Source organism: Carettochelys insculpta, chromosome 16 (genome assembly GCF_033958435.1).
Source record: "Carettochelys insculpta isolate YL-2023 chromosome 16, ASM3395843v1, whole genome shotgun sequence".
NCBI classification, from domain to species: domain Eukaryota; kingdom Metazoa; phylum Chordata; order Testudines; family Carettochelyidae; genus Carettochelys; species Carettochelys insculpta.
In genome coordinates, this window is record NC_134152.1 from 33564035 (window position 1) to 33588905 (window position 24871).

Consider the following 24871-nt stretch of genomic DNA (forward strand, 5'->3'; position numbering starts at 1 on the left):
CCAGACCCCCAGGGTTAGCTGAACGCTCTGTGTGTGCACGCGCACCCTGCCTGTACCTGCCCCTTTCTCTAGCTCCCCCAAATCCCACACCCCCCACCATTAGACACCCTCTCCAACCCCCTTTCTTTTCTCATCTATCTGTTTCCTTCCCTGTCTGTGCCACTCTGGGCTCCTCTCAGCAGCTCCTGGGTCTGCTGGGCTGCAGCAGAATCCGGCCCCTGCTTGCTAATGTAGCGTACTGTTATACCAGAACACACAGCTGTGTGGGGATCTGAGCCCTCTACCTCCTTCTACCAGCAAACCTCTTTGTTTGCTAACCATGGCGAGCTGCGGTACAAAGCCACAGAGCCGGCCGAGCACACAGAAGGGGAAGACTTACTTGCCTCACGTTTGTTTTAAGAGAGGGGGAGAGCCTGAGGGGGGAGATTGTCTTTTACAGTAAAGCCCAGTCATTACAGCTGACTCCTGTAGCACATGGAGGGTAAAAGCAAAGCAAAGCAAACCAAAAAGGATCCATGGGGAGGTGGCCCCAGCCTTAAAAACCCATTCACTTCAGCCTTTTCCAGGCTGTTGCTTAATTTGCAATAATTGGAGTTTGCCACTATCCCCCAAGTGCTATTAATAATTACTTTTTGGAATTCCTCACCCTCCCACTGAGTGGGAATCATTATTTACGCTAGTCCTAAATGGTTTTTAATTACACAGCCCAGGTGCTCGGAGGCAGCCCATGTCTAACAGTGGCACAGAGGCGCCTGAACAGATGGAGAGACTCTTCCTGCTAGGTAAGGGATTTGCGTGTCCGTTTGGCATTGCTAGGGTTGAGGGCAGCTTGGACGTGATTTAGGAGCTCTTGATGCAGGTGACGGGGGCTGGGGTAGCCTGGAACGGGTCCTGCAAACTTTATTCATGCGCACGCTCCCTCACTAGCTGCCCTGTGAAAACACGGCAGCTTCTCTGCCGTAAGTAAAGGAAAACATGACAGGTTCCTACCAGGTGCAGCAGAGAGGGAGACAGCTGCCTGTTGCAAAACCGGCCCTTCCAAGCCGCAGCTGCCAAACTGAAAGGCCTGCTGGGAAGGATGCTCCTGCCGGTTCTCACACAGCTCTCTGCTGCCTCCTCCTGGCCAGTCCCACGGCTGGGACCGCCGAGGTGCCGGTACTGAGTACCTGCAAGTACCAGCACAAAGAAAAAAGCACTGCTCCTACCATAGAACACCCACATGCTGAGGCAGTGGGTCCCACACTAGGTGTTGTGCCATCAGCAATTTGGGTCATGCCGACCTCTGCTGCATGGAGGATGCAGTTTTCCTGTGCAGTGTGTCCTTGCATATAGGATGTGTGCAAGGTCATTGGCAGGGCCATCCCTGGAGGGGGCGTGGCCTTTGGCAGCCCTGCCCCCAGTGCCCCAGGTGTGGGGTCCAGGGCAACCCTCCAGCCCCAGGCGCCGCTCCCACCTCTGCTTCACCTGCAGTCCTGCCCAAGCCCCCTTGCCAAAGCACCCTCCCCCCAGGCACACGGAGCCAGGGGATTACAGGGCCCTGGCATGGAATGGCAGCAGGGGTCAGCCCCCTCCCCACCCTCACTGCAGTGGCAGGAGCCAGCGTGACCTGGCAGCCTGCCCTGCTGGCCCCTCCCAGTCCGCTGCGCTCCACCTCCCTGTGGCAACAGGAAGCAGAGCTCAGCAGACTGGGAGCGGGTGGTGGGGCAGGGGTGGGGAGAAGCCAGCTGCCAGGTTCCTGCCACCACGATGAGGAAGTGTGTGCATGGGAGGGTGACCCTGGATGCCACCCACCCACAGGCCACCCTGGGGCCCATCCATAGGTTAGCTGAGGCGGCCACCACAGGGCTCCCCAAAGCGTGGGGCCTGGGATGACTGCCCTGAGCCATCCTATGGATGGGATGGCTCTGGTCACGGAGGATGACATTTTGCTCTTCCACATGATATCCTCCAGGTAGCCTGAGACCTGGTGTAGAAAATAACTCATGCAACTGGGGCTGTGCCAGCAAAGGTATGGAAACTGGAGAGATGTGTGCCCGGACACAACCGGGGAGCAGTGGCGTCTTCCATCACCGCAGCCCAGCAGTTCTCATTGTTCCGGGGGGTCCAACGGGACTATGCAGTTGAGTGAAGGCCACGGGCTCTGCATGCGGCCGGGTGTGGCAGTACAGCTAACTCTGACCATGTAGCAGAAAGTCAAGCCATGCTTCCAGTTTATACAGTTTAATACATGTGAAACAAGATACAATTTTTTTCTGAGTAATGAATGCATAAATAACAGAAGATATACGTGAATGCATAGATATGAGGCGGCATGGAACGAAAAATAGGAAAAAAAAAAAATGAATGATTTTGCTGCAGCCGTCACTGCTGCCGTCCGATTTTGCCCACACCCTGGCGTGGCTGTGGTGTGGTTTATTGTTTTCATTAAGCAGCAGCCAGCTTTCCGTTGGCGGAGCCGTCACATGGAGCGAGGAAGGGGTTTGGGATGGAGAGCTGGGAAGGCAAGAAGATTAAAAAAGGGAAAAATAAAAATACGAGTGGGGTGTTAATAAATGACTTTAATTCCGTGAGTGTCTTCATATTGATCCTATGCTGCTAGAGAAGAGAGGCCTTTCCACGTGGATTGAGAGCGCTCATGGGCATCTGTGCATGTGTGTGAAGGGAAAAGGAACATATGAAACATACCAATCACACCTTCTGGTCAAAGGCATTACGCTATGAGGAAAACAAATCATTAGCTTAAATGCTTACAAAGAACATCATCTAAGACAACTCTTAAAACCTTTACATACTGTATCAATAATTTACTTTGACTGCAGTAAACAAAATACATTTTTTAAATAATTTACTATTTGTTTTCTTTTTTCCCTTTATCTCTCTGTAATTTTTTTCTTCTCTCTTTTAAACTCACAAAGTTTTGCTTGTGCACATTAGTTCAGATTATTGCAACGTTGAACCTGAATTCAGTAAAAGGAAAAATAAAATAAAATAAAATAAAAAAGGACAGTTTGTACAGACAAGAATGAATAACTTATTATTGCACTGGCTACAATTCAGTAGTGATTTGGTTATTTTATTTTATTTTATTTATTTTTTTTTTTTAGAGAGGACAGCCTCTAAAGGACCAAAGTAAAATAAATGAAAAGAAAGAGAAACTTACAAAAAAAAAATATATATATCTGTGAATAGAAGCCAGCAGGATGATTGTGGAGGGATAAAACTGAGACGAGAGAAAAGAAGAATGAAAACAAAGAAAGAAGAGATACAACTTGGGGAAAAACAGCCTTAATAATTACTTCCACGTAAACCCGAAGAAAACACCTCCTGTTTGGGGAGTCAGACGTAATGCAAAAAACGGTATCGCTTCTCTATAAAAATATGTGCATTATGAAGAGAGAGTTTTTGTGGGTTTTTTTGTGTTTTTTTTTGTAGCTTTTGTGTCTCACAAATACATTATTTCTATTTATAGAACTGCCGACAGACAGACAATGCACAGCTCCCGTCTCCTGAGCACTTGCGCATACTGGGGCGTTGCCGCACAATAAACGGTGCCGGTTTAAAAGTCGAGAACATTAAAAAAACCAAACCAAAACAAAACAACAGACGAACACAGCCCGAACCCAAATCAATGTGATTGAGGCCACCTGGGAAATAAAAGCAACTCCATCTTCCCTTGAGAAAAGAAACACGTTTGCATATCCCCCTCCCCGCCCTGCACCTTGTGTTATCGTTTTCCTTATTACTTTTTGCAAACCCATCCCCCAACAGTGACGGGGGGAGAAAAACATCAGCCACGGAGATGTGGCTTTGCAGTCCCTTCCCTGCTGGTTTAAAACCACATCGGTGTCAAGCCCTTGAGATGTCCCTCCCCCGCCCTACAAAGCTATACTGGTTCATCTATATCGTCATCTGTCGCAACAGTCACAGGCACCAGTCCGGGCTGTCTTAAGGGGCTCTTAGTAATGCCTAGCAGCTCTTTGCTTTTCTCAGGGTGGTTGCACTGAGTTTTTAAATGGTCCAGCGTTTTCAGTTCTGGCGCTGCAGCGTCTGGCCGGGAGTCCGCAGAGGAGGCAGGCGTGGACAGGCTGCTGTCCAAAAGGAGCTCTGAGAGGCTGCTCAGGGAGCTGGGGTCAGACTGCTCGAAGGAGAAGTTTGGGATGGTCAGGTGCTCCCCTCGACATGGGGGCTGGACCCGCCGTTCTATTTTAGAGGCCTGCTCCCCTGGCGGATTGTCAGCCAGGTCCAAGGAGTCCCTGTACGTGGTGGATTCGCAGGATGGGGTCCTCCTTCTCAGCATGCTGTTCTCAGAGGCTTTGGTACGCGATGCCGTGTTGCTTTCGTCCTCCATGGGAGGATCTATAGAAATGCAAGGCGGGCTCATCTTCTTCTTCCTCCGAGCCCCGTGGATAGACTCCGACTCCGACTGACTGTGGACAGGGGACCTCTGCTTCCCCTCTGCAGGCTGTTCCAAGCTACAGTCTCCATCATCAATGGAAGGGCAGATCTCGATGGAGTGCCTTCTTTGGTCATCTGCCCAGCTGGGCCTGTCCAGGAACCCTTTCGTATCAACACTGTAGAACTTCTTCAAGTCTTTCTCTTTGCCGTTGCTCCTGGCCAGGCTGGTTGTGCTGCAGTTCTTGAGTGGGACCAGAGATGGGGACGGGGAGAAGAAAGGAGAGACCGAGTGGCTCCTGATGTCGGATGGCTCTTGCCAGTCTGTCACCGAGCTGTTGATGTGGCTGACTTCTTCGTCCGCCAGGTCGGAGGATTCAAACAGGGAGTTGTCGGGGCTGGCCGGGCTGCTGTTCTGACTGGAAGGCCTGCTTGGAATACTGTGCTGGCTGAAAGTGTGCTTGCGTGTGCAAACACTCGCGGGTCGATGGGGCACAGGCGATGTTGGGGAATGCGGAGGAGTGGCCGGCAGGGACAGCGGGCTAGGACGGAGCAAAGCAGGACTGGAGCTGCTCTGGGACGGCTTCTTTGGTGGCAGGCTCTCGTTGGACTCCACTTGAAGACTGTCCTTGGAATCTGTATTCTGCCCTTCCAAGGAATCCGTCTGAACGGCCTCCTGCAACACAAGCAGAGAGCGGTGGGACAAAGGCACAGTGCTCTCTTGGGTGCTAACAAGACATTTTAAGGGTGGACCCGGCACACGGTGGAATCAACCTGTGCTCAGTGAGTCTAGGAGATGGTAACATCACGGCTGTTGCCCTATGACCTGATTATCATCACTGCAGGTTCAGTGTGTCTAAGGGCGTACCTAGTGGGGATGTGTGAAATCGAACCACCAGGATCGACAATTGAGACCCCTGCTCCTCAACCTTGTGAGGAGTAAGGAAGGTCGATGGGAGAGTTTCTCCCATTGCCCTCCCTCAGTGAGGACGGCTGGGTAAGTTGATTGTAGATAAGCCGATTCCAGCTACGCAATTGCCGTAGCTGGAATTGCATGGCTACAGTTGACTTTAAGGTCTAATTTAGACTGCAGTAAGATGAAGGCCTAAGCCCATGCAGCACAGGTGTGGTTTGAGGCCTAAGGCCTAGCAACAGTGGACAAAACATGGCTAAAAGCAAAGCTAAGCTATGAGCAAGAGGCAGGCCTCTGAGAACAGCACTTGGCACAGACAGGGTGGAGAGTATAAAACACTCACTGGTAATCAGTCCAGGAACAGAACAATAATTGGTACAAGTTGAAATCACAAGGCATCACCAGCTCATTAAAATAGTCCTTGGCACCTCCTTCCCACAGACACAGACCTCGGGTCAGGAGAGGGTCTAAGATGATGGATGAGAGATGATCCAACCAAACCACAAGCTACAGGGTGATGGGTGGTATCTAAGTAGCATCAGAAGGTGGTAACCAGGTAAGTCAGCAGTGAGGTGTGTTTTGTTTGTACCTGTATATAACGTGGTGCCCTGGGGGGACCATCTTTCTCTGACCTGGGGGGCAGTGGAATTCCCACTGGCTGTGTCAGTCTATTGCGACAGGTACATATGTGCAGTGTACTGTACTTGACAACTGTTATTTGTGCCTTGCTTGGCAATAAACCCTGCCAGGGTGCCTTTGATCCTTATCTGGTCTGTGGTCTTTGGGGAACCTTGCAGGGTCTGCTGTGATTACAGGGCCCATATCATTACACACACAAGCAGCCTTCTGGTTATCATCAACAGCGCCAAAGACCCATCAACACACAATGGCAGTAAATCTGCTGAGCTACACAGACCTGGCCTAAGGTGGTAACAGCAGTGCGAACAGACAGTTGTACAGTGCGTAGGCCATGTCTGTGTGTATTTGCCGGCCTTTGATTTGCCCCCTACTCGGCCTCCTGAACCTTCCTGTTTTATCTGTAAACCAGCACAAAGTCCGGAACCAATACATAATGGTTGAAGACATCCATTTCTAGAACTATCAACTTTCATGCTCCAGGGCAACAGAGCCAGCTGGGGGTCAGGAAGGAATTTCTCTTCAGAGGACAATTTTGCATTATTGGGGACATTTTGCAAGTTACACAGCTTGAGTTGAAGCACCAGCAGTTGGCCACTGTCAAAGCTAAGCTAGATGAAACATCGGGCTCTGTTCTAACATGGGCAATGCCACTTCTTCATGCAAGCCACAGCCAACCTGTGGAACTCAATGCCAGGGGATGTTGTGAAGGCCAACAGTATAACTGTGTCCAGAACCCAAATAGATCAGTTCCTATGGGATAGGTCCATTAATGGCTATTAGCCAAATTGGTCAGGGGTGCAACCCCATGCTCTGGGTGCCCCTGAAAACTCCAACTGCCAGAAGCTGAGACCGAATGACCATAGTCTCATTTTGTTCATTCCCTCTGAAGCACCGGGCCCTGGCCATTGTCAGAGGACTGGATAATGGGCTAGTTGGACCCCTGGTCTGACCCAGTGTGGCCATTCTTATGTTCCTCTATGGGGTCAGTATTCCTTAATGGCACCCCTGTTTGCCACCACTCAAATGCAATACCTCGAGTAAAACACCAGCAGCTTTGGCAAGTAAGATCCTGTGAGGGAGTGAAGGAGGGAGGGCCCAGCTTCCTGCATCTTAAAGAAAGCCTCTGGGCCCAGCTAGCCCTGTCCCGCTTTACCTGCAACCAATGCCAGGCCTGGAGAGAGGAGAAAATGAAGAAGTCTGGCTCAGTTTGGGGCTGACTAGCAGGGACATCGGAGCTGGTTCAGTGGTCTCAGGACAAGAACCACAGCCTGTCTGCTCAGCAGCTACAGAAGCAAGTAAGCCCTCACCCCACCCTTCAGGGAAAAAGGGGGAACCCACGGCGAGACCTCAACTAAGGGGAATTTGGATTATTGGGGCCACATCCAAAATCTAAGGACTAGCTGGGGAGTGGTTCAGGGCTCCTGGGCCAGGAGCACAGGAGGTAGGGGGACAATTCCTCCACCCCTATTTCTGCCCACCTACTCTGTGATCTAGCCCCTAGGCTACCCAGCCACCACCAACCTGGCCACAGATTCCAATCACTGATGAAGCAAGCCCCTCAGGCCTCTTGTTTGTAAAATGGGGACCAGCTGAACGACTTTCTGCCACCCACATGTATTTAGCCATCTGGTGCCTGAATTAGAAACATTCTGCTCCAAATCTGTCACTGCAAGGTCTACCCTCAGGCCGTCGGTACATGACTTCAGCTGGAGCGATGAGCCTGCAACTCAGCCGGGGGGAAGCCCCACAAGCAGTCTCTGCAATCATTTTGACTAATGAGGGGTTAACAGAAGCTCTGCACAACATGGGAATGTGTTCCTCAAATGCCCATTTAAACACAGACTCTCAGACAGTCCTGACTGGAAACTGGCATCCATGTGTACAGGACTTCTCAGTGGTTTGAAATACCTGGGGGACTGGAAATTCATTTGAAAAAGAGAAAACCATAAAGGCATCAAAACTGATACCCCAGTAACTAGTCTGTCCCATGCTGGTCTGCTTGCAGTCTTTGTGAAACTCCATTTCTTCTTGGTTTACATTACAAGTCCCGTGGCACCTTATAGACTAACAGATATTTTGGAGCATAAGCATTCGTGGGCAAAGACCCGCTTCGTCAGCCCACAAAAGCTCACGCTCCAGAATATCTGTTCGTCTATAAGATGCCACAGGACTTCTCGTTGTTCTCGAAGATACAGACTAACACGGCGACCTCTCTGATACTTGTTTTACATTGTCACTCAAAAGGGGAGAGAGAGAGAGAGGGAGGGAGGATGGATGATGGGAAGGGAGGAAAAAGAGAGGAAGAAAAAGTCTGATGGGAGAGGAGCATTTAGAGCCTCCTACCTGTCTATACAACAGCCGGTTGAGACTGGGAGACTGTGCAGGAGAGATCTTCCATGGGTCACAGCTGCCACAGTGAGAAGATACAGCTGTCACCTGAAGCGGCTCCCTTGGGACTCTGAGAGAGGAGCAGGTTCCCACAGGCTGGGAGCGGATGGAGGTGATGGACCCTACAGAAGGAGAGAGCACACAAGCCACAGAAGCTGGATCAGAGCTGTCATATGGGGTTTGTGGGAGCTTTGGCTGCAGAACCAAGTTCTAAGGATTTCAAAGCACACATGGACGGCAAGAACCAGACCTAGATCGGTTTCTGCTTCTCAGCTCTGGGCCATGGCAGTCTTTTCCATTACAGTCCTCAGCCCCTCCAGAGCCCCGTGATTGCATGGGAGTGCTGACCTATCGCCGCCTGGACTCACCCACTCCTGGGGTCCCACCAAGCTTTGCCAACTTCGGTTGTTACTTTCTAATCTAGTCCTTTTGCGTAGAGACCACTAATACCCACTCCAGATGCATCATGGTGGGGATGGGCCACCACAAATAGTAGGTGGGCTGCCGCAGTGCCATCCATAGCCCTGCACCCCAGGCCTCTTGTGCACAGGAGCCGCACGCTTACTTGCTCATCCCCCTCCCAGAACTTTTGGAGTATGCAAATTGTCTGAGTCACACTCCATCCCTGCTCCCCCGCCACTTCTTTCCCAGAGCTAGAATGCCATGAACAGCTGATTTGCTGCATTCCAGCTCTGGGAAGCCAGGAGATGAGTGGGGCCAGAGCACCAAACAGGCAGTATGTGCCACTTTGACAGTGCTCGGAGGGAGATGGGAGGCTTAGGAAGTTTGGGTCTCCTGTGCCACAGTGTGTAAGAGGCACGTGGGGGAGGATATAGCCAGGAGTCTGCAGGCTGCAAGTGGCAGCCCAGCAGGCTGCCTGCAGCCCGTGGGTTGCTCATCATTGCATCATGGTCACAAACAGGTTTCCAATGGTATAGCTGATGTCCTGGTACCAACAGTTTCCTTCTTGCCCACGTGTTAGGGTGGGTCTTCTGCAGCTGGTGGGAAAACCAAATGAACACAGCAAATATTTTCACAACATTCTCCCTCTCCCACCAACTTCTGCTGGAATTACCCATTTGCTCTCCAAGAGGAAGCCAGGAAAGCCCTAGACTGCAGTATTCCAGAGAGCTGAATAAAACCCAAATTGCTCAGCATCCGCATGTTTTTCATTTGCTTTTTTTTTTTTTTTAAATGAGTCAGGGAGCTATTTAGGAAGCCAAAAGGACACACCATCTGGCCACTTGATGGCATTTCCCTCATCCAGTAACCAAACCACTAGAAGAGCAGCTCTCACCAAAGTCCTCAAATGCATGAAACAAACACTAGACCTTGTGTACACCCCTAGGAGGTACAGGTATTACTGGAGGCTGATGTACAGAAGAACAACAGAAGGGGGCCCTGGTGGCATCCAGTCACTGGGGAAGGGAAAATAGTCCCTCTGTGAGGCATAGCGATATTTTTTGTGATTTGCTGAGGAATACACCTGGAAAAGATCATGGGCCAGATTCTTCCCTTGCAACAGTTTTTCCATTGGTGTAACTCTATTAAAATCAGTGGAATTCCTCATCCATATCAGTGTAAGAATTTGGAGAGTCAGACCCACTCATTGGTCAGTGAAATCCAACAGCTGTTCACTTTGTTTAGTTAAGCTCTTGCATTTCTCTTTCCAGGGCAGGTGGAAGAGCCATAAATACTGAGCAGAGAACACTGAGCTGTATCCAGGGCTTTTCAACAAACCAAAAGTTACTTTTCCAGAGGAACAAGGAACAGAACAGATCGGCTGGTCCTGGCCAGCTCTACCAAGGTTCATAGTCCCACCACACATCGGTCCACGTTATTTTTGTTTTAACATGCTGTTGTGTCAGAAGAAGCCAGTCTGGAGAACTTCTTGGGCGCTTAAAAGCAACAATTCAAGATGCACATGTTTTTAGGGGAAGATGCGTGCTCTTTTTCACTCACATTCCCCTTTCAAATCAGCCTGCAAGATAAGGATAACAGGGCAGAAAAATGGCATTTTAGGGCAAAAACATTTGGATGTGGCTGTCTCAGTGCATTGTCAGGGCTGCTTGTGTAAATTTTGATTCCACAGAATCCACCACACAATCAACTTCTCATCACAGAGCTGTGCTATGGAGTTTGTCTGCCCTGATAAACTGGCTTCTAGCCTTTAGTGTATAACAAAATGCTTCCAATCACAACTTAAACATACTCTAGCAGAGCGACAGCTTCCAGAGTCTGCAGGCAGGCAAAGTGTAGCTCTGAGAGGTTATAACTCCCCCATTCATCTCAACAGTGTGTTGATTCTGCAAGCAGATAACTAGCGTGCCATTTGTCTTGCCATTTACTATTTCACTGCAGATCATTTTACAAGGAAAATACAGCCAACATGCTTTTCTACGACTCTCAGTCTGCACTCTACAGCCTCTCTGGTGTCCCTGTTGAGATACCCAAATCGCCAGCTTCCTCCAGGTAATGTCAACAAGGCAGTTTTGTATTTTAAATACAAACTCCTACGGTACCCTGAAAATTCTGGATGTAGCATTAAATAAAGCAAATTTACTATTAAATTACACGATGGGCGATGAATTCTGTACTGATTGCACTGTTCAGCTTCATATCACACCACCATGTGAACTGGTGCTGGTTCCTTGCATAGTTTGCCTGAGATCCTCCCAGTGCCTAGCAAATACAAGGAACGAGGAATGTAAAGATGAGATCCCCTCCTGCTGGTACCTCTTTGTGATTTGCAGGAATAGGTCTCCATCTCCACCTCATGGAGAGGGTATGGGGCTTTGGCTGGCATCACAGGGCGAAACATGTAGCTGTCATTGGGCAAGGAGTGCATCCGGGATACAGAGATCTTGCGAACCGTCAGGAAGTTCTGAGTTTCTCTCTTTGCTCTTAGGCCGGCAGCGCCTTCCTGCAAATTAGCCAGAGAAGAAAAACTGGGTTATTCTGTACCCTGGCAGCGAGGCCACAGTGACTTCCTTTTTGTTAGCCAACTTTAGCACTGAGGCACCTTCAACCTCTCAACGTGCTTGATGTCTCTGATGCCCGTAGGTAAAAGAAAGCTCCCGTGGGCTATCAAAGAGACTTTACTCAGGGTTGGCTCTATAGGTAAGTAAATCACTCAGTGGGTATGTGAAATATGACAAAACAACAATCAGACAGGAAGTCACCCTCTTGACACGCATCTGACATCACAGGAAGTACGGCTCTTTATGGGAATGCATGAGAAAGAGACATGCCAAGTGGATCGCATCTAACCTTTCACAGTGTGGTTAATTTAACAACAACTCAGAAAGGCCCCTGCATTTCCCAGGAATTCCCCCCGTGACAAGCATCACCTATAGAGTCACTTACACCCCAGCTCCAGCTCGTCTGATGACAGATGGGTAAAAGGGCCACTCCCATGCAGAGACACGCAAACCCCTGCTAACCGGCAAGCTGCCACAAATCTCTCCAGTAATTCGTTTGTCATACATATAAATAAATTGACCCAGGCCTACCCATACACTAAGGCTTCACTCCTTTGTAATGTGTACCCTTTCCCAGTGACTGTGCTTCACATTGCAGAATCAGGGCTGGATGTTGCAAACATATATTTATATATCCACACTGGTACTTTGTCCTTCTATATCAACTTTTATCCCATGGACTTAGTTCTTTACTTACATAACTGTTGTGCCACTCTCCAGAGGAAAATCTGGTTTCTGTGACTTGCTCAAGGTCATACAGAGAGTCAGTGGCAGAGGTGAGAAGAGAACCGCCCCCCGCCAGGAGCCCTGACTTCCTGGTCCATGCTTTAACTAGTAGACATGTCCTCTTGCCATTTATTTAGTTACTACTCCCCTTGGTTTTCTTTTGTTGTCAGACTCTGAGTCAGCAGTGGGCAACCTGCAGCTCACTGGGGTTCTAGATGTGGCCCAAATTTTGTTTACTGTTGTCCGCGAGCAGGATCGCCAAGTTCTGCAGGTCTCATCCATTCACTGGTGACACTGTGGTGAAGTAAGGGCACATGAACTGAGGTGCGTGCTGACTGCACACAATGTTGTGGGAGCTGGCACTCCCTGGGCATTGAAGCAAAGCGGTGCTATGGTCCAATTGGCACACCCTGCAAATTTTAGACATGCCAGCATAGTTAGCAAAACTACCCTATCCCAGAGACCATCCTGGTCCCAACAATCTTGTGACCCACTGAGATGAAGGAGGGCCACTCATTAACCTAGATTGCCCATCCCTGTTCCAAGTGGTTGACTGAAATCACTTTCCCAGTTACGTACGTTAAATTAATGCATTTTACTTCCCAGCTGTGATGTTTCCCTCAGGGTATGTCTACACAGTGAAGTAACTGCAAAATAACTTGTTAGCGTCTATAAGATGCACCCGCTATTTCGACATAAATTCAAAATAGTGCTTGATTTATTTCAAAATTGGCAAACCTCATTTCACGAGATATAGCAGCATTATTTTGAAATAAGCTCTTTCAGAATAGCTCTTCCAGAATAGCTTATTTTGGAATAAGGCAGCTGTGTAGACATGCCCTCAGTCATGCGGGGGCGGGGGGGGGCAAGACTTGAAGTTAAATTGTCCACACATCAGTGGGAATCTGGTTAAACCTGTACTTTCCATAGCCTTAGCTCTTGATTTTTTTCCCCCCTCAAATCTCCCAGGACAAATCCTTGAGACAAATAACTTGAGTGCTTGTAGACTGCTGAACTTGGCTGAGAATCCAGTGTTTCAAGGAGAAATCAATTTTGGGCATCAGAAACAAAATACTGATATGATCAACAGCCCTAGGGAACTCAGAGCTCCAGTTCTAATCTGCTAATGCATCAGGTTTGTGCCTGCTTTGACCAGAGCAGAATCACTGTAGTTCATAATAAAGTACATTAACACCTGAGCTGCATGCATCAGGTCATTTGTGAAGAAAAGCGCTTTCAAGAAAAGAGCCATTTCTCTTTATCAACAGTCTTGAACAGAAGCTCATGAAGCTGCTTTCTGAGGAATGGTCTCAATATTGTCTAGAGATGAAGATCTTGTTTAAAATTCGTTAACATGGATCGTTGGTTGCAAAGAGTGCTCCCTAACCGAAGGAAACTGCAATAATGCAGGCTATTGAATAAGTAAGCATGGGCACCAGGCAAATTCGTTCCATTTTCAATGGGATAAATAACAATAAAGTTTTAAGTGTGATCACATTCCGTGTACGTGTCTGATGTGTCCTTTGGTTCTACCGTGGTAGCCGTGTAAGTGTGTATCTTCACAAAACACAAAAGCAGTCTGGTAGCACTTTAAAGACGAACAAAATGATTTATTCGGTGATGAGCTTTCAGGGGACTGACCCACTTCTTCAGATCTGGAAATCCAGAATTCAGCTCATCACCAAATAAATCATTTTGTTAAGTGCTACAGGACTGTTTTTTTGTTTCACTCTAAGAAATGGCGACATATTATGACTCTTGAAGAAATGCTCTGTAAGCAAAGAAGACTGGGACAGGACATGGGGCCCTGGAGTTTGGGGGGGTCTCCTGAGTGACACACAAGCAGTTTTTGCTCTTTTTGATCGCTCTTGTTTGTCAGCAGCTCACACTCCGAGCTGGTTTAGCCTCTTCCCACGCAGACGACTCCAGCTCTGCAGTGAGGAAGGCAGAGGGAAGCAGGAGCTAAAAACAGCCCTCCTGCCTGCATGTGCTGGAACCAAGAGCCCTTTTAAAATGCTCCAATACTCACAGCTTAAAAAGGTGACATTTTTTTCTAACTCTCCCCAGTGTTAACAAGCTGTCAGCCCTAGGACCTGCCTGGACCTTACCTGCATGGCAGCAGAAACCTTCAGACCCCTCGTGGGACACATGCCAATTACTGCCTCTTTCTGAAACATGTCCTGGCTACAATCTCCCTTTGATGCTAATCAAAGCACGGCTTCCAGGTGGTCAAGGTTAAAGGCGACAAGGAAGCAGATGCCTGGCAGAGAGAGAGAGGTGGGGGGCGGGGAGGTGGAGGCTGCTTCTTTGTTTCCTGCCTCATCCACTGAAGACTCACCGTCCAGTAAACCCTTGATTTAGCAGACTAATGGGGGGAAGGGGTGTCCATTAAACCCGAAAGTCTGTTAAATATGAGGGTTTACATAGTGCTCCCTCCAAGGGAACTCCCCCGCCCCCCACCAATAAATGCCGGTGACTCACCAGAGCTGCCGAACCTGCTGGAGCTGCCATGTGCTCCACCCGCCAGGGATGGGACGAACATGCAAGTGCTGTCTTCCTGCATACGTGCCCCACCCCTGGTGGGACGAGCACGTGCTGGCTGCTACTGTGGTCCAGGTCATGGTGGAGGCTCCAGCCACGGTGGCTCCTCTAACCACCACGAAGACTCCAGTTACAGTGCCAGCGGCTCTGGTGAGTCGCCTTAGGTACTTTCTTTGGGTGGGTGGAGGGCTGGTGGATTTAGCAGACTTTGGGAACAACGGGGGGTGGAGCTGATGGACATCCATTGTTCCCGAAGTCTGCTAAATCGGGGTCCGTAAAATTGAGGGTTTATTGCGAGTCAGTCTGAGCCCAGAACTTGCGTGGAGATGTTATGATGAGATGCCCAGCGATGTTGTCCATGTGCCCTTTTGGTCATTCTAACTCCAGACCTTCATTCAGTGGGGTGGTCATCCAGGAGAGACAGCCAGCATCAGCACATCCACACATGCTGCAATGCACATAACAAAATTTATTCCACACCCCGATGGGAAAAAAGAGAGGGAACATTGATCCCTGCACAGGGTCACTGGAACAGTTTGCATTGTGGGGGTGCTGAGAGTCATTGAACCAAACTGCAAGCCCTGGATATGGTGGAAACCACTTCACGCCTTCCACACACAGCACCTATGTCCATGCAAGTCTGAATTCGGTGTTCCCGGGTCATGTTATGTCCCACAACATCTTCCTGCTGCGACGCTGCCACAACACAATCCTTGTTACACATGATTCTAAAGCAGGGTGGGAAATAAGCTTTGATGTGGGGGAGCCAAGCTTAAGAATTTTGTAAGTGGTCAAGGGCCGCGCTCTTCCATGATATTCACAGAGGAGGTGCAAGGTCTGGGGTGGAAGTTGGGTGCAGAAGGAAGCTTGGGACTGGGGATTGGGGAACAGGGACCAGAAGGGGGCACTGGCTGCAGGGGAGGATTCCTGGAGGAGGGGTGTAGGGTCTGGGAGGGGGTTGTGACCTGGAGGAGGGGTGTCAGAGGGAGCACAGGGTCTGGGAAGTGGAGTGGTTGCAAAAACAGAGGTGCACAGTGTTTGGGTTACATGGAGGTAGGGTTTGCAGGAAGGGAAGCAGACAGTTGGAGGAGGGAGGGTATGGAATGCTAGCTGAAGCTCCTGAGGGCTGGATCAGTGGCTTGGTGGGCCGCAAATGGCCCACGGGCCATATTTTGCCCTGTTCTAAAGCATTCATTGCAAATGTAGGTCCCCTTTGCATGGCCAGGCACTGACAATTCCAAATGACAGGAGTAAATGTGACAGTCTGCTGATTAAAGATGGAGAGAAGAGAGAGTTCTGGCCCTTTGATTTAGACTTCATCTACAGTACCCTGGAAGAGCGCGCCTTGCTCTTCTGGGGTTCGATTTTGCACGTCTAGCAGGGATGCACAAAATCGACCTCTCAGGGGTCACAGTCGAGCCCTGTACTTCTCACCAGACGCAAGGCGTTAAGGGAGGTTGATGGGAGAAACTCTCCCACTGACGTTCCCCGGTACGGACGGCCAAGTTAGCCTAGCACAGATATGTTGATTTTAGCTCGGCAAGTGCCATATCTGCGGTGGATTTACTTTGCCTCATGCAGACACAGCCCAAGAGCCCAGCGTTTCACAGCTCGCAATCGGCTGAAAATCTTGGCCAAGAGTAACTCCCTTTGAAATAGGGATGCGCTTCAACGTGCTTCCAGTGGGAGGGAGCCCCAGTGGATCAGAACCCACAAGGAAGAAGTCCTGCCTTTCCCCAGCAACGGCATCTCCCACGTGGCCAGAGGGTCAGAGACAGAGAGGCAGAGTTTAAGATAATCTATGTGCAGCCAGGGTAGGAGTCCACTGACAGCCAAAGCAGAGTGCATAGGTGCGATGCTGTGTCACCTGTCATGCACCGATGTCGCAACACAAAAGCAGAGACACAACTAAAACAAAATGAGGGGCCAGCTCACGCCTCCCTGCAGACAACATCCTCCCGGGCTCTGGGTGCGGGAGGGGTCTGGAACCAGTCCTGCTCTGGGGTTAAGACAAGACCTCCTCTGACACAGGGCCCAGCCTGAACACTGGTTTGAAGGAAGGCTGGAAGCCAGGAGGATCGGTGCAGGAAACTGCCCATTCTTGTTTTGCGCACAGGCAAGTTCAATGGCAAAGGGACTCGACAGACGCTCCTGCCTTTCTTGTTGCACAACCTCACCCAGAGATCTCCCTGGGTCACGTCACCAAGACATGCCGACATGTGGCTGTTTACAGTGCTGTCAGTCACCTGCCGAGAGCCCCTCCTGAGATGAGGTACAATCAATCAATCACCGGGTAGTTGTGGGGTTCTTCTCTTACGTCACCTTTCTATGCAAGTGCCCAGGGCAACTGCCTCCTTTGTCCCCTGCTGCTCAACAGTGGGCCTGCTCTGATTTACCACGTCCCCAGCAATGGCAAGAACACCAAATTCTGCCACTTTCAGCAGCAGGAAACGCATAGGAATCACTCCCGGCCGCCCCCTCTAGCTTAACCAAGCAAATTTGCTCACACGAGCCCCACAATGGAAACAAACTACCCGCCACATTGAAAAGCTACAGGTTACCAGCTGCCCGACTTGCCAAACCAAAGCCGGTTTTAGCTGTTGTGCATGACATATGCCATGTTCAGATCGTGGCAGGAGGGCCCAGATTTCCCACGCATGAGACACGTAACCGGGTTATTGGAAGGACGCGCTGTTTTTTTTTTCTTTAACAGTCTATCCATCCGTCTGTATAAGTGCAAGGCTCTCGGCTAAAAAGGGCACATCCCACACAGTCCACATGCAGGCTCCTTGGCCTGTCCCCAGCTGAATGATTCAGAACGTGCTCAGCTTCAGCAGATGTAAAGGCAGCAGGGAGGAGAGAGGATGGAAACGGACTCTTCCAGCTGTGAAGCGACAGGAGGAGGACAGTACTAGGCAGACACTAACACACCAGCCAGCTGCACAGCACCGAAGCACGACAGCACAACGCAGACGCAAAGGCCCATTGTTCATTCACCTCTGACTTGTGGCTGGGGGTGTTGTGGGAAGGTGTCAGGACATGGTGGTGAGGAACAGAGCGGAAAGACGTGTTTTCCATCACGGGAGTCTCTCCTCCCTCCAGCGGGTTGGAGTCAGGGATAGCTAAAGCCACATTCTCACAGCTCAGTGCCTCCTTGGGGGACAAAATTAGGAAGATAAGAAGCATCAGTAGGGGAACAAGGAGGCGGTTCTCCCTTCAACCGTGAGCTCATATGGGACCTCCCCACACCTGCCCCTTCCGCAGGAAACAGGAAGGGAGAGAAAAGGAAGGCAGGAAAGGGTCCAAAAGACAAGAGAGTCTAGTGTCTTTTTGCCTCTTGCAAAGGCATCTGTCCCATCACTCCCAGACACGTAAAAGTCCCTTCCATGCCAGGAGTGAGGGTCTCCTGCTCCGTTAGCCTAAGAACGGCATTTCATTGAACTCCTTCCCCATTGTGCTTGGAGCTCCTTGAGGAGCTGTGACCGACTCCTCCAGGTCCCAGCCTTAGCTTGCACTGCCCCCTAAGCTCGGCCAGCTCTGCTGTCTAGTAGGGAAGGACTGGGGCTCTCACCAGCACCAGGGCTACCACTAGCTTCACTCCAAACTGTGCTGCATCTGGTCTTTGCCTTGGGCTCAAAGATGGTTGAGGAGTCTCCTGGGCGAATTCTTTCCCTGTTGCGCCCCCAGTGGACACTATAAATGTCTAGTCTCACCTGCCACTAGTCTGGCTTGCTCAGTTTTGCAAACAGGACCATTGGCCCCAGGGGTTTTGTATCTCCTAGGTGTGCAAGCAACCCAGCCCACAGCAAAGCCTCTGAATATCAGAGAACCTGGCTGTATTGGGGAACCCTCTTCCACACCAGATGTACACTGTAACCAAGTTAGGGTTTCCCTAGGATTTTGATGGGTGCGGGATAAGGTGATAGCTTGCAAATTCTGACCTGGATTCAGACATGCCTCTTGCCTGCTCCTGTAGGTACCCGGAGCAGGAACTCCACGAGGCATTGGTTCCAACCTGAGATGTAGATCACAGCGGGAACTCACCCAGCTCAGACCATGCTACATGGGGGTTTTCCAGAGGATGAAAGCTGATTGATCAATACACTGAACGAAGTGGCAAGTCTGCTCCACTGGGGCTTGACCTACTGGCTAATCACAACTAGCTGGCTGGCCACTAGGTTGTTCACAGAAATGTTTTTGAAGCTTGACTTATACAAATTCGCCCATAACAAATATTCAGGTGAAAACCCCTCCCAGGAAGCATGTGATTGGTTCTTTCCCAGCTGTCATTCTAAAAAGTCTCAGGCACTCCCACGGTGTGACTTCAATGGCCAATCATGCACCAGGGGCAGGCACCGGCAGCAGTTTTGTGAACAACCCACAAGCTGCAGTGTGTTCACTCGCTACTGACCGGCCACGACAGCATTCCTTAAAAGTGCGTTCAATTTGCAAACAGAAACAAGATCTCAGAGACAAAGGAAAAATTCAGCCAATTCTCTTCTGCTTCATTTACCTGTCGAAATTTTTCTGAGGCTCTAGATGCTGAATCCACTGTTACCGTCTAACGGATGGATGGATGGATGGATATATACAACCGAGTGACTTTTTACCTTACTTGCTGGAGTCCGAAGGATCCAAAAAAATGTAGTCTAAAATTCCCAGTTGCTTTTATGGTGAGAATTCTTTTTGATCGTGTGACTGAAGAAATTCCGTATTTTGCTCTTTCCAGTGTACTGTCTGCCAACAGATGGGACTAACCTCACTCCCCTCCTTCCTCAATTCTGATTGCCCTATTTTTCTGGCGGGCTCGTAGGAGTCAGAGTTCAACATGTCACTTGCTTGGGAGCTGGAGACGCGTCCATCTTAACCAAGGAAGCTGTCATCCTCCGTTTGGTGTGGACTTTGAAAAGGCCCAGGACCATATTCAGACTAGGCCCAGGATGGGCAATAAACAGCCCGCAGGCTGGGTGCGGTTCCCCATGGTTAGTGCCTGGTGGGCTGCCAAGTGTTTTATTTACCTTTGTGTCTGCAGGTACAGCCAACTGCAGCTCCCGTTGGCGGCAAATCACCGATCATGGTCACTGGGAGCACAGATCGGGACGCTACTTCTGGCAGCTCACATTGGCCAGAATGGTGATCTGCAGCCAATAGGAGCTGCAATTGGCCATACCTGTGGATAGGCAGGAACATAAAGCATCTGGCGGCCTCACGTAAAGCATCTGGCCCACAGACTGCTTCATGCCCACCCGGGACGAGGTGCAAGGGGAGCACACGCCTGTCAGGGGTTAGCCAGAGTTGAGAGCTCACAGGTCAGAAGCGGACTGGCACCCGAATGTCAGGCACTGGGGTTTTCTGATGGGAGACCAACCACCACTGAACGTCAAGCAATGCGGGCACCTAGCGCCGAGCTGCTCCTTTGGAAATCCTGCCAAGAGGCTGATGTGCTACAGCTAAAAACAGTGTGAGCCGGTTTTCTGCACCTGTATGAAAGAAACTCCTGCCATCCGCCTGGCCCACAGACTGGGATTGCTCAGGGCAGGTCTCTTGTGCTCCCAGCGGGCCTGCCACTGTGGTGCACGAGAAAGTGACATACAAAGAGAGGAATGGAGTCTACAAAACACTGCTTGGGCTGTTACTTCTCTGATCCAGCTTCACAGCGGGGGCCCCCCTTGCGGGTCCCGACTAGAAATGGGTGTTAAAACTCCCCTCGGACTCTGGCTGGCGGTCGGTCACGCGCAGGGAGTCAAAGAGCGAGGCTGCCCCACACGATGAGGAGCTTCTACACTCCGAAGCCCTGAGGCCCTGGGGCAGGTGGGAAAAGCTGCCTTCCTTTTGAACTGCTTTGTGGCATGTCCCTAGAGCCCAGGGGCCGGCTGCAGACTGAACAATTCCAGAATCCAGCCCACATGCGACTGCTGGCACGTGAGTCTCTGCAGCTCTGGGCAGGGTGTCCATATCCTTCCCCCAGATCCAGCCCCTGCTCTGCCCCCTTCCCCACCCTCTGCCCCCATCACACTCCTTCGCTCAACACCTCACCTCCCAGGGACGCGGCCTCAGGGATTACTTGGGGTCGGGGGGGCTCACAAGGGGTGGCAGCAGGGCTCGGGTCCCTGGGAACCACAGAGAAGTGCAGCAAAGCAGCAGCCTCTGCTCCATGCCAGCCCGGTTGCTCTGTTTCCCTTTGGCAGAGCCTCCCAGTCCCAGCGTGGGCTGGCTTGGGAGATGGCAGGGGAGCGGGGCAGGCTGTGGCACAGCTCTGCTTTCCTGCAGCTGCAGTGAATGCAAGGGTGGGGAGTGATCCCTGCTCCCAGCCTCTGCCCACCCAGGGCTAACCTGAGTACGGGAGGCCACTGCATCCATCAGACAGCTGTGGTGGCGCCATGCAGCCCCCGAAAGCGCAGGGCCCGGGGTGGCCATGCTGTGCCATCCTACGGATGGGACAGATCTGCACACGGCTCCCCCAGGCTGCAGGAACATAGCGGCAGGGGTGCAGAGCTAGGAGCCAGAAGCTGCCCTAGCCCCACAGTGCCTCCAGGAGTGTGTTTTTTAAATCACCTAGGGGCAGCAGGCGGGGTTGGGGAACACACACAGGGAGGGGTCAGCACAGGCCAGCAGTCATGTGGTGGGGGACGTGGGCAGATGCTCCCCCAGAGCCCTGCCGAAGAGGGGTGACTGCTGGTCCACTAGGAGGATTTGAGGCCTGGCACTGCTCCTCAGGGAAATGGCGTTTGAGACTTCCTGTCCTATAGCTGGATATAAATAGGATTCTGACAGTGTCCGGAGCCGCTGCCGGTCAACAGATACTGACCAGAAACTCCCTCCCCTGCTCACTAGAAGACACCATCTGCTTTTCATCAATCATTACCAGGGCTTGATGTTTCATTCGCAGGGGGGACTCTGGCTTCATGGCCTCCTGGCTCCCATGGGGGACCCTGACATCTGAGGCAGAGGTACCACTTCCACCCCCACTGTTAGCCAGGGTGGTCCCTCCTCTGGACATCTCCAGCTCTATCTCCGCATCCATCTCCGCATCCTCCTTGGCTTCCTTGTTGCTCTCCTCCAGGTGCTTCATCAGCACGGCCACCACCACGTTGACGAGGACAAACTGGGCGATGAGGACAAAGGTGACGAAGTAGACAGGGGAAATGACGGGCAGGTAACTGAGGCAGTGCTTGTCCTCCCTGGTGCATTCCCGCAGCGTGTCCTGAGATTCAGAGAGAGAGAGAGAGAAAGCTTTGAAGCAGACTGAGCTTTGATAAACCCCAGACAGACTCCAAAGCCAGCCTCTTCAGAACTGTGCAGCCAAAGGGAAGATTATGCCAGTCACAACTGAGGAGTTAGCACTCCATTTGCATGGGGGAGTTTCAGCTCCTTTTCTTTTGCCATGGTGGTAGATTGACAGGCATAAAGGTAGGTAGCAGCTCTGGAGACGAACCCGTATGCAGCAGACACCAGCCGAGCTATTGCAGTAAATGGAATAGATCTGGCAGGCTTGTGTGCATGAGACGCGTGTGTGAAGGGTGTGAATTCCCTCCCCCACGTCTGGTTTCCCTCCCTTTCTCCCAGATGTGCTGTGCAGTGGGAGCCTAAAAGGTATGATGGGAAATCAAGGCACCCTGGGAGTTGTAGTTCCTTGGCCAACTCCCTGCCTTGAGAGTTGGCCCTGGAGCAGGGAAGGGACTACATTTCCCAGCATGCCCTTGCCTGCTAGCAACCAGAAAGGGCGAGGGATAAGGGAATATTGTTTTTCACTTGCCATATTACAGCAAGATCCTAGAAGGTAATTTCTGTAAAACCTTTAGTACTGTATACATTTTTAGTACCTTATAAAAATCATTTGACCAATCACTGTTCCCATTCGAATCTTTAACTTATGCACACTCATTGCATGACAATTTTTGAATTCATTTCTATTTAAAAATACTGCAGTCCACCTTAACAAAAAAGCAGCCCCTTTGTCTCCCAAAATGCCTGTCTACAGGCCTTGGTGGGGTAAGTGGATGCCCTGGGGTAGGTTGTCCAGGGTCACAGCTCCTGCCACTTGAGCTAAAGGGGGAGCTCTATGATACACACACGGTCTGTAACCAGGCCCACCAATAGCAGGGTGAAGGGCGGGGGGCAACTGCATTGGACCCCAGAGATTTAAGGGGGTCCAGAGCTTCCAGCTGCTGCTACTGTGGCAATGGCCGGAGCCCCTGTCCCTTTTGAATTGCTGCCAGAGCACCACACAGCAGGAGGGTTGTGTTGCGGTCTGGGCCATGCTAATGGCTGACTGCCAGAGGCCCCACCCCTTCTACCTGAGGCCCCACCCCCTTTGGGGGAGCAGAGCCAGCCCCCCAACTCCTTGCCCTGGGGCCCACAGTGGCTGTCGGTCCTGCTGCCACAACTGAGCCCTCCCATAGAGGGCAGCGGTGTGAACTCGCACTGGCCATTGCAAAGTGGGCACAGAACAGCTTCAGCGTAGAGAAGCCAGCAGCAGCATGGACAGAGAGCACCTGTACCTTCATGATCCCATTCCAGTTGTCACCAGTGGACACCCTGAAGAGGGTGAGGAAGGCCATGCCAAAGTTGGTGAAGGTTGCATGCCGGCTCAGACCTTCGCAAGGGTTGTCTTCGCTGCAATCTGCACAGAACAGAAGGGAAAGCAACACAATGAAGAGAGTTCCTAACAGGCCTGGCATACAGGCAGACCCAACAGACAATATGAGAGTGTGGCTGAGCAGACACAGCACTGGACAGGGACTCAGAGGACCTGGATTCCGGTCTCAGGTCTGCCCTAACCTTGCTGAGTCACCATGGAAAAATCACTGCCTGACTCTGTGCCTCGGTTTCCCTATCAGTGCAATGGGGATAGATGACACCAACCACCCTTTGTCAAGTGCTCTAAGACCTACAGAGTGAAGGGGCTTTAGAAGAAGGAGGGATTGTTGTTGAATGCTTTGCAAGTCCTCTTGAGGGACTAACCACCAGGTGATCCAAAGGAGCCAACCTTGTTGTCAAGGTGGAGGGAGAAAGCTTTGTGAGCTAGGTGCGGAAGTATCAGTTAATAGTGCTGCTGGGTGAGGGAGCTCCGGGAGGAAGAGGAACCATATGGGGTTTTATCTCTTGGGACATCACCATTCCTGGACCTCTCCCTTCACTAAGGGTATGTCTTCAGACGTGCAACCTCAGCAGCTCCTCAGGGCGGTTCTGCTTTCCTTGTGTCTCACAAGCAACAGGCTCTTTTGCAGCAGATCCTTCCTTCCCCTGAATCTCCCCAGGAGTGGTCTTGGTCTGCTGACCCTACATATCTCATGCACTCTAGGCTGTGCAGCTCAGAGGAAAGTGTGCTGGACTGAGGATCAGGAGACCTGGGCTCTGTTGCTTGGGCCTCGGCAAGTTCCTTCACCTCAGTCACTCCATCTATACAGCAGGGGATAATGACCCTTTCTGCCAGTGTAAGGAGCTATGCACTACCCTGGTGAAAAGTGCTATGGAAGAGCCAGGACCACGCCTGCTGACGGGGCATTAAAAGGGCCAGTTACCCCAGGGCTCGGTCATTTAAAAGCCACCACTACCACCAGAGCCCCAGGCCCTTTAAATTGCCACTGGAGTGCTGGATGGTGTGCTCTGGGTGGCTCTGAGTGCTGGCCGCCCCAGCCCCGCCCCTTCCACCTCAGGCCCCACCTCTTCCGGGAGTATAGAGTCGGGCCTCACACCCACGTCTGAGACACCCACGGCCAGGACTGTGACTAGTAGTGCAGCTTGCTGGGCATGTGTGTAAAATCCCCACATACATCCTGCAGATTAACTCACTTGCATTAGGTGCCAACCTGATCATGTGCCCCCCAGCCACTTTCCCAGCCGGTGCTAACTGTATACCAGGCCTCAAACGAAGTGGAAACAAGTCCGAACGTATAAGCTAACTCTCCACAACTGGCTACTCACACGACTTTCCCTCTCTGCGGCGCCGCATGATGGGTTGCCTATTACGCTCTCCATTGTGTTCATTATCTCATGCCATTTTTTTTAAACAGAGCTCATTTCCCATAAGGGATATTTTACTGGAATAACATGAGCAATTTTTATATTTTTTTTCCCTCAGATTTAATATCCTAATGAATGTAAATTGCACACACCAAACATCCCCTCGTACATAAAGCATAGCCTCATTAAGTTTTCATTAGGACAGGCAGCAATCCTTCTCGCAAGAGCCTTTCATTATTAGTCATTTATTTCTGAAGTGCATTAAAACAAAACAAAACAAAACAAAAATCCCACCACCACTCTCACTGAGGAGAGAGCTGGCTTT

The 24871-nt window shown here is 50.9% G+C and overlaps 1 protein-coding gene across 1 annotated transcript in view; it reads right to left on the reverse strand.

The window, feature by feature from the left end:
• Window positions 1-2215: 2215 nt before the first annotated feature.
• The window catches only part of CACNA1H (calcium voltage-gated channel subunit alpha1 H), a 493948-nt gene continuing 471292 nt past the window's right edge, over window positions 2216-24871 (reverse strand). Inside the window, exons 31-36 of the mRNA XM_075010231.1 lie at window positions 23082-23203; window positions 21446-21784; window positions 17578-17733; window positions 11069-11255; window positions 8288-8454; window positions 2216-5068 (exon numbers count right to left, since the gene is read on the reverse strand). Coding sequence (XP_074866332.1) covers window positions 3884-5068; window positions 8288-8454; window positions 11069-11255; window positions 17578-17733; window positions 21446-21784; window positions 23082-23203 — 2156 coding nt within the window. The 3' untranslated portion in view covers window positions 2216-3883. The remainder of the gene's footprint in view (window positions 5069-8287; window positions 8455-11068; window positions 11256-17577; window positions 17734-21445; window positions 21785-23081; window positions 23204-24871) is intronic.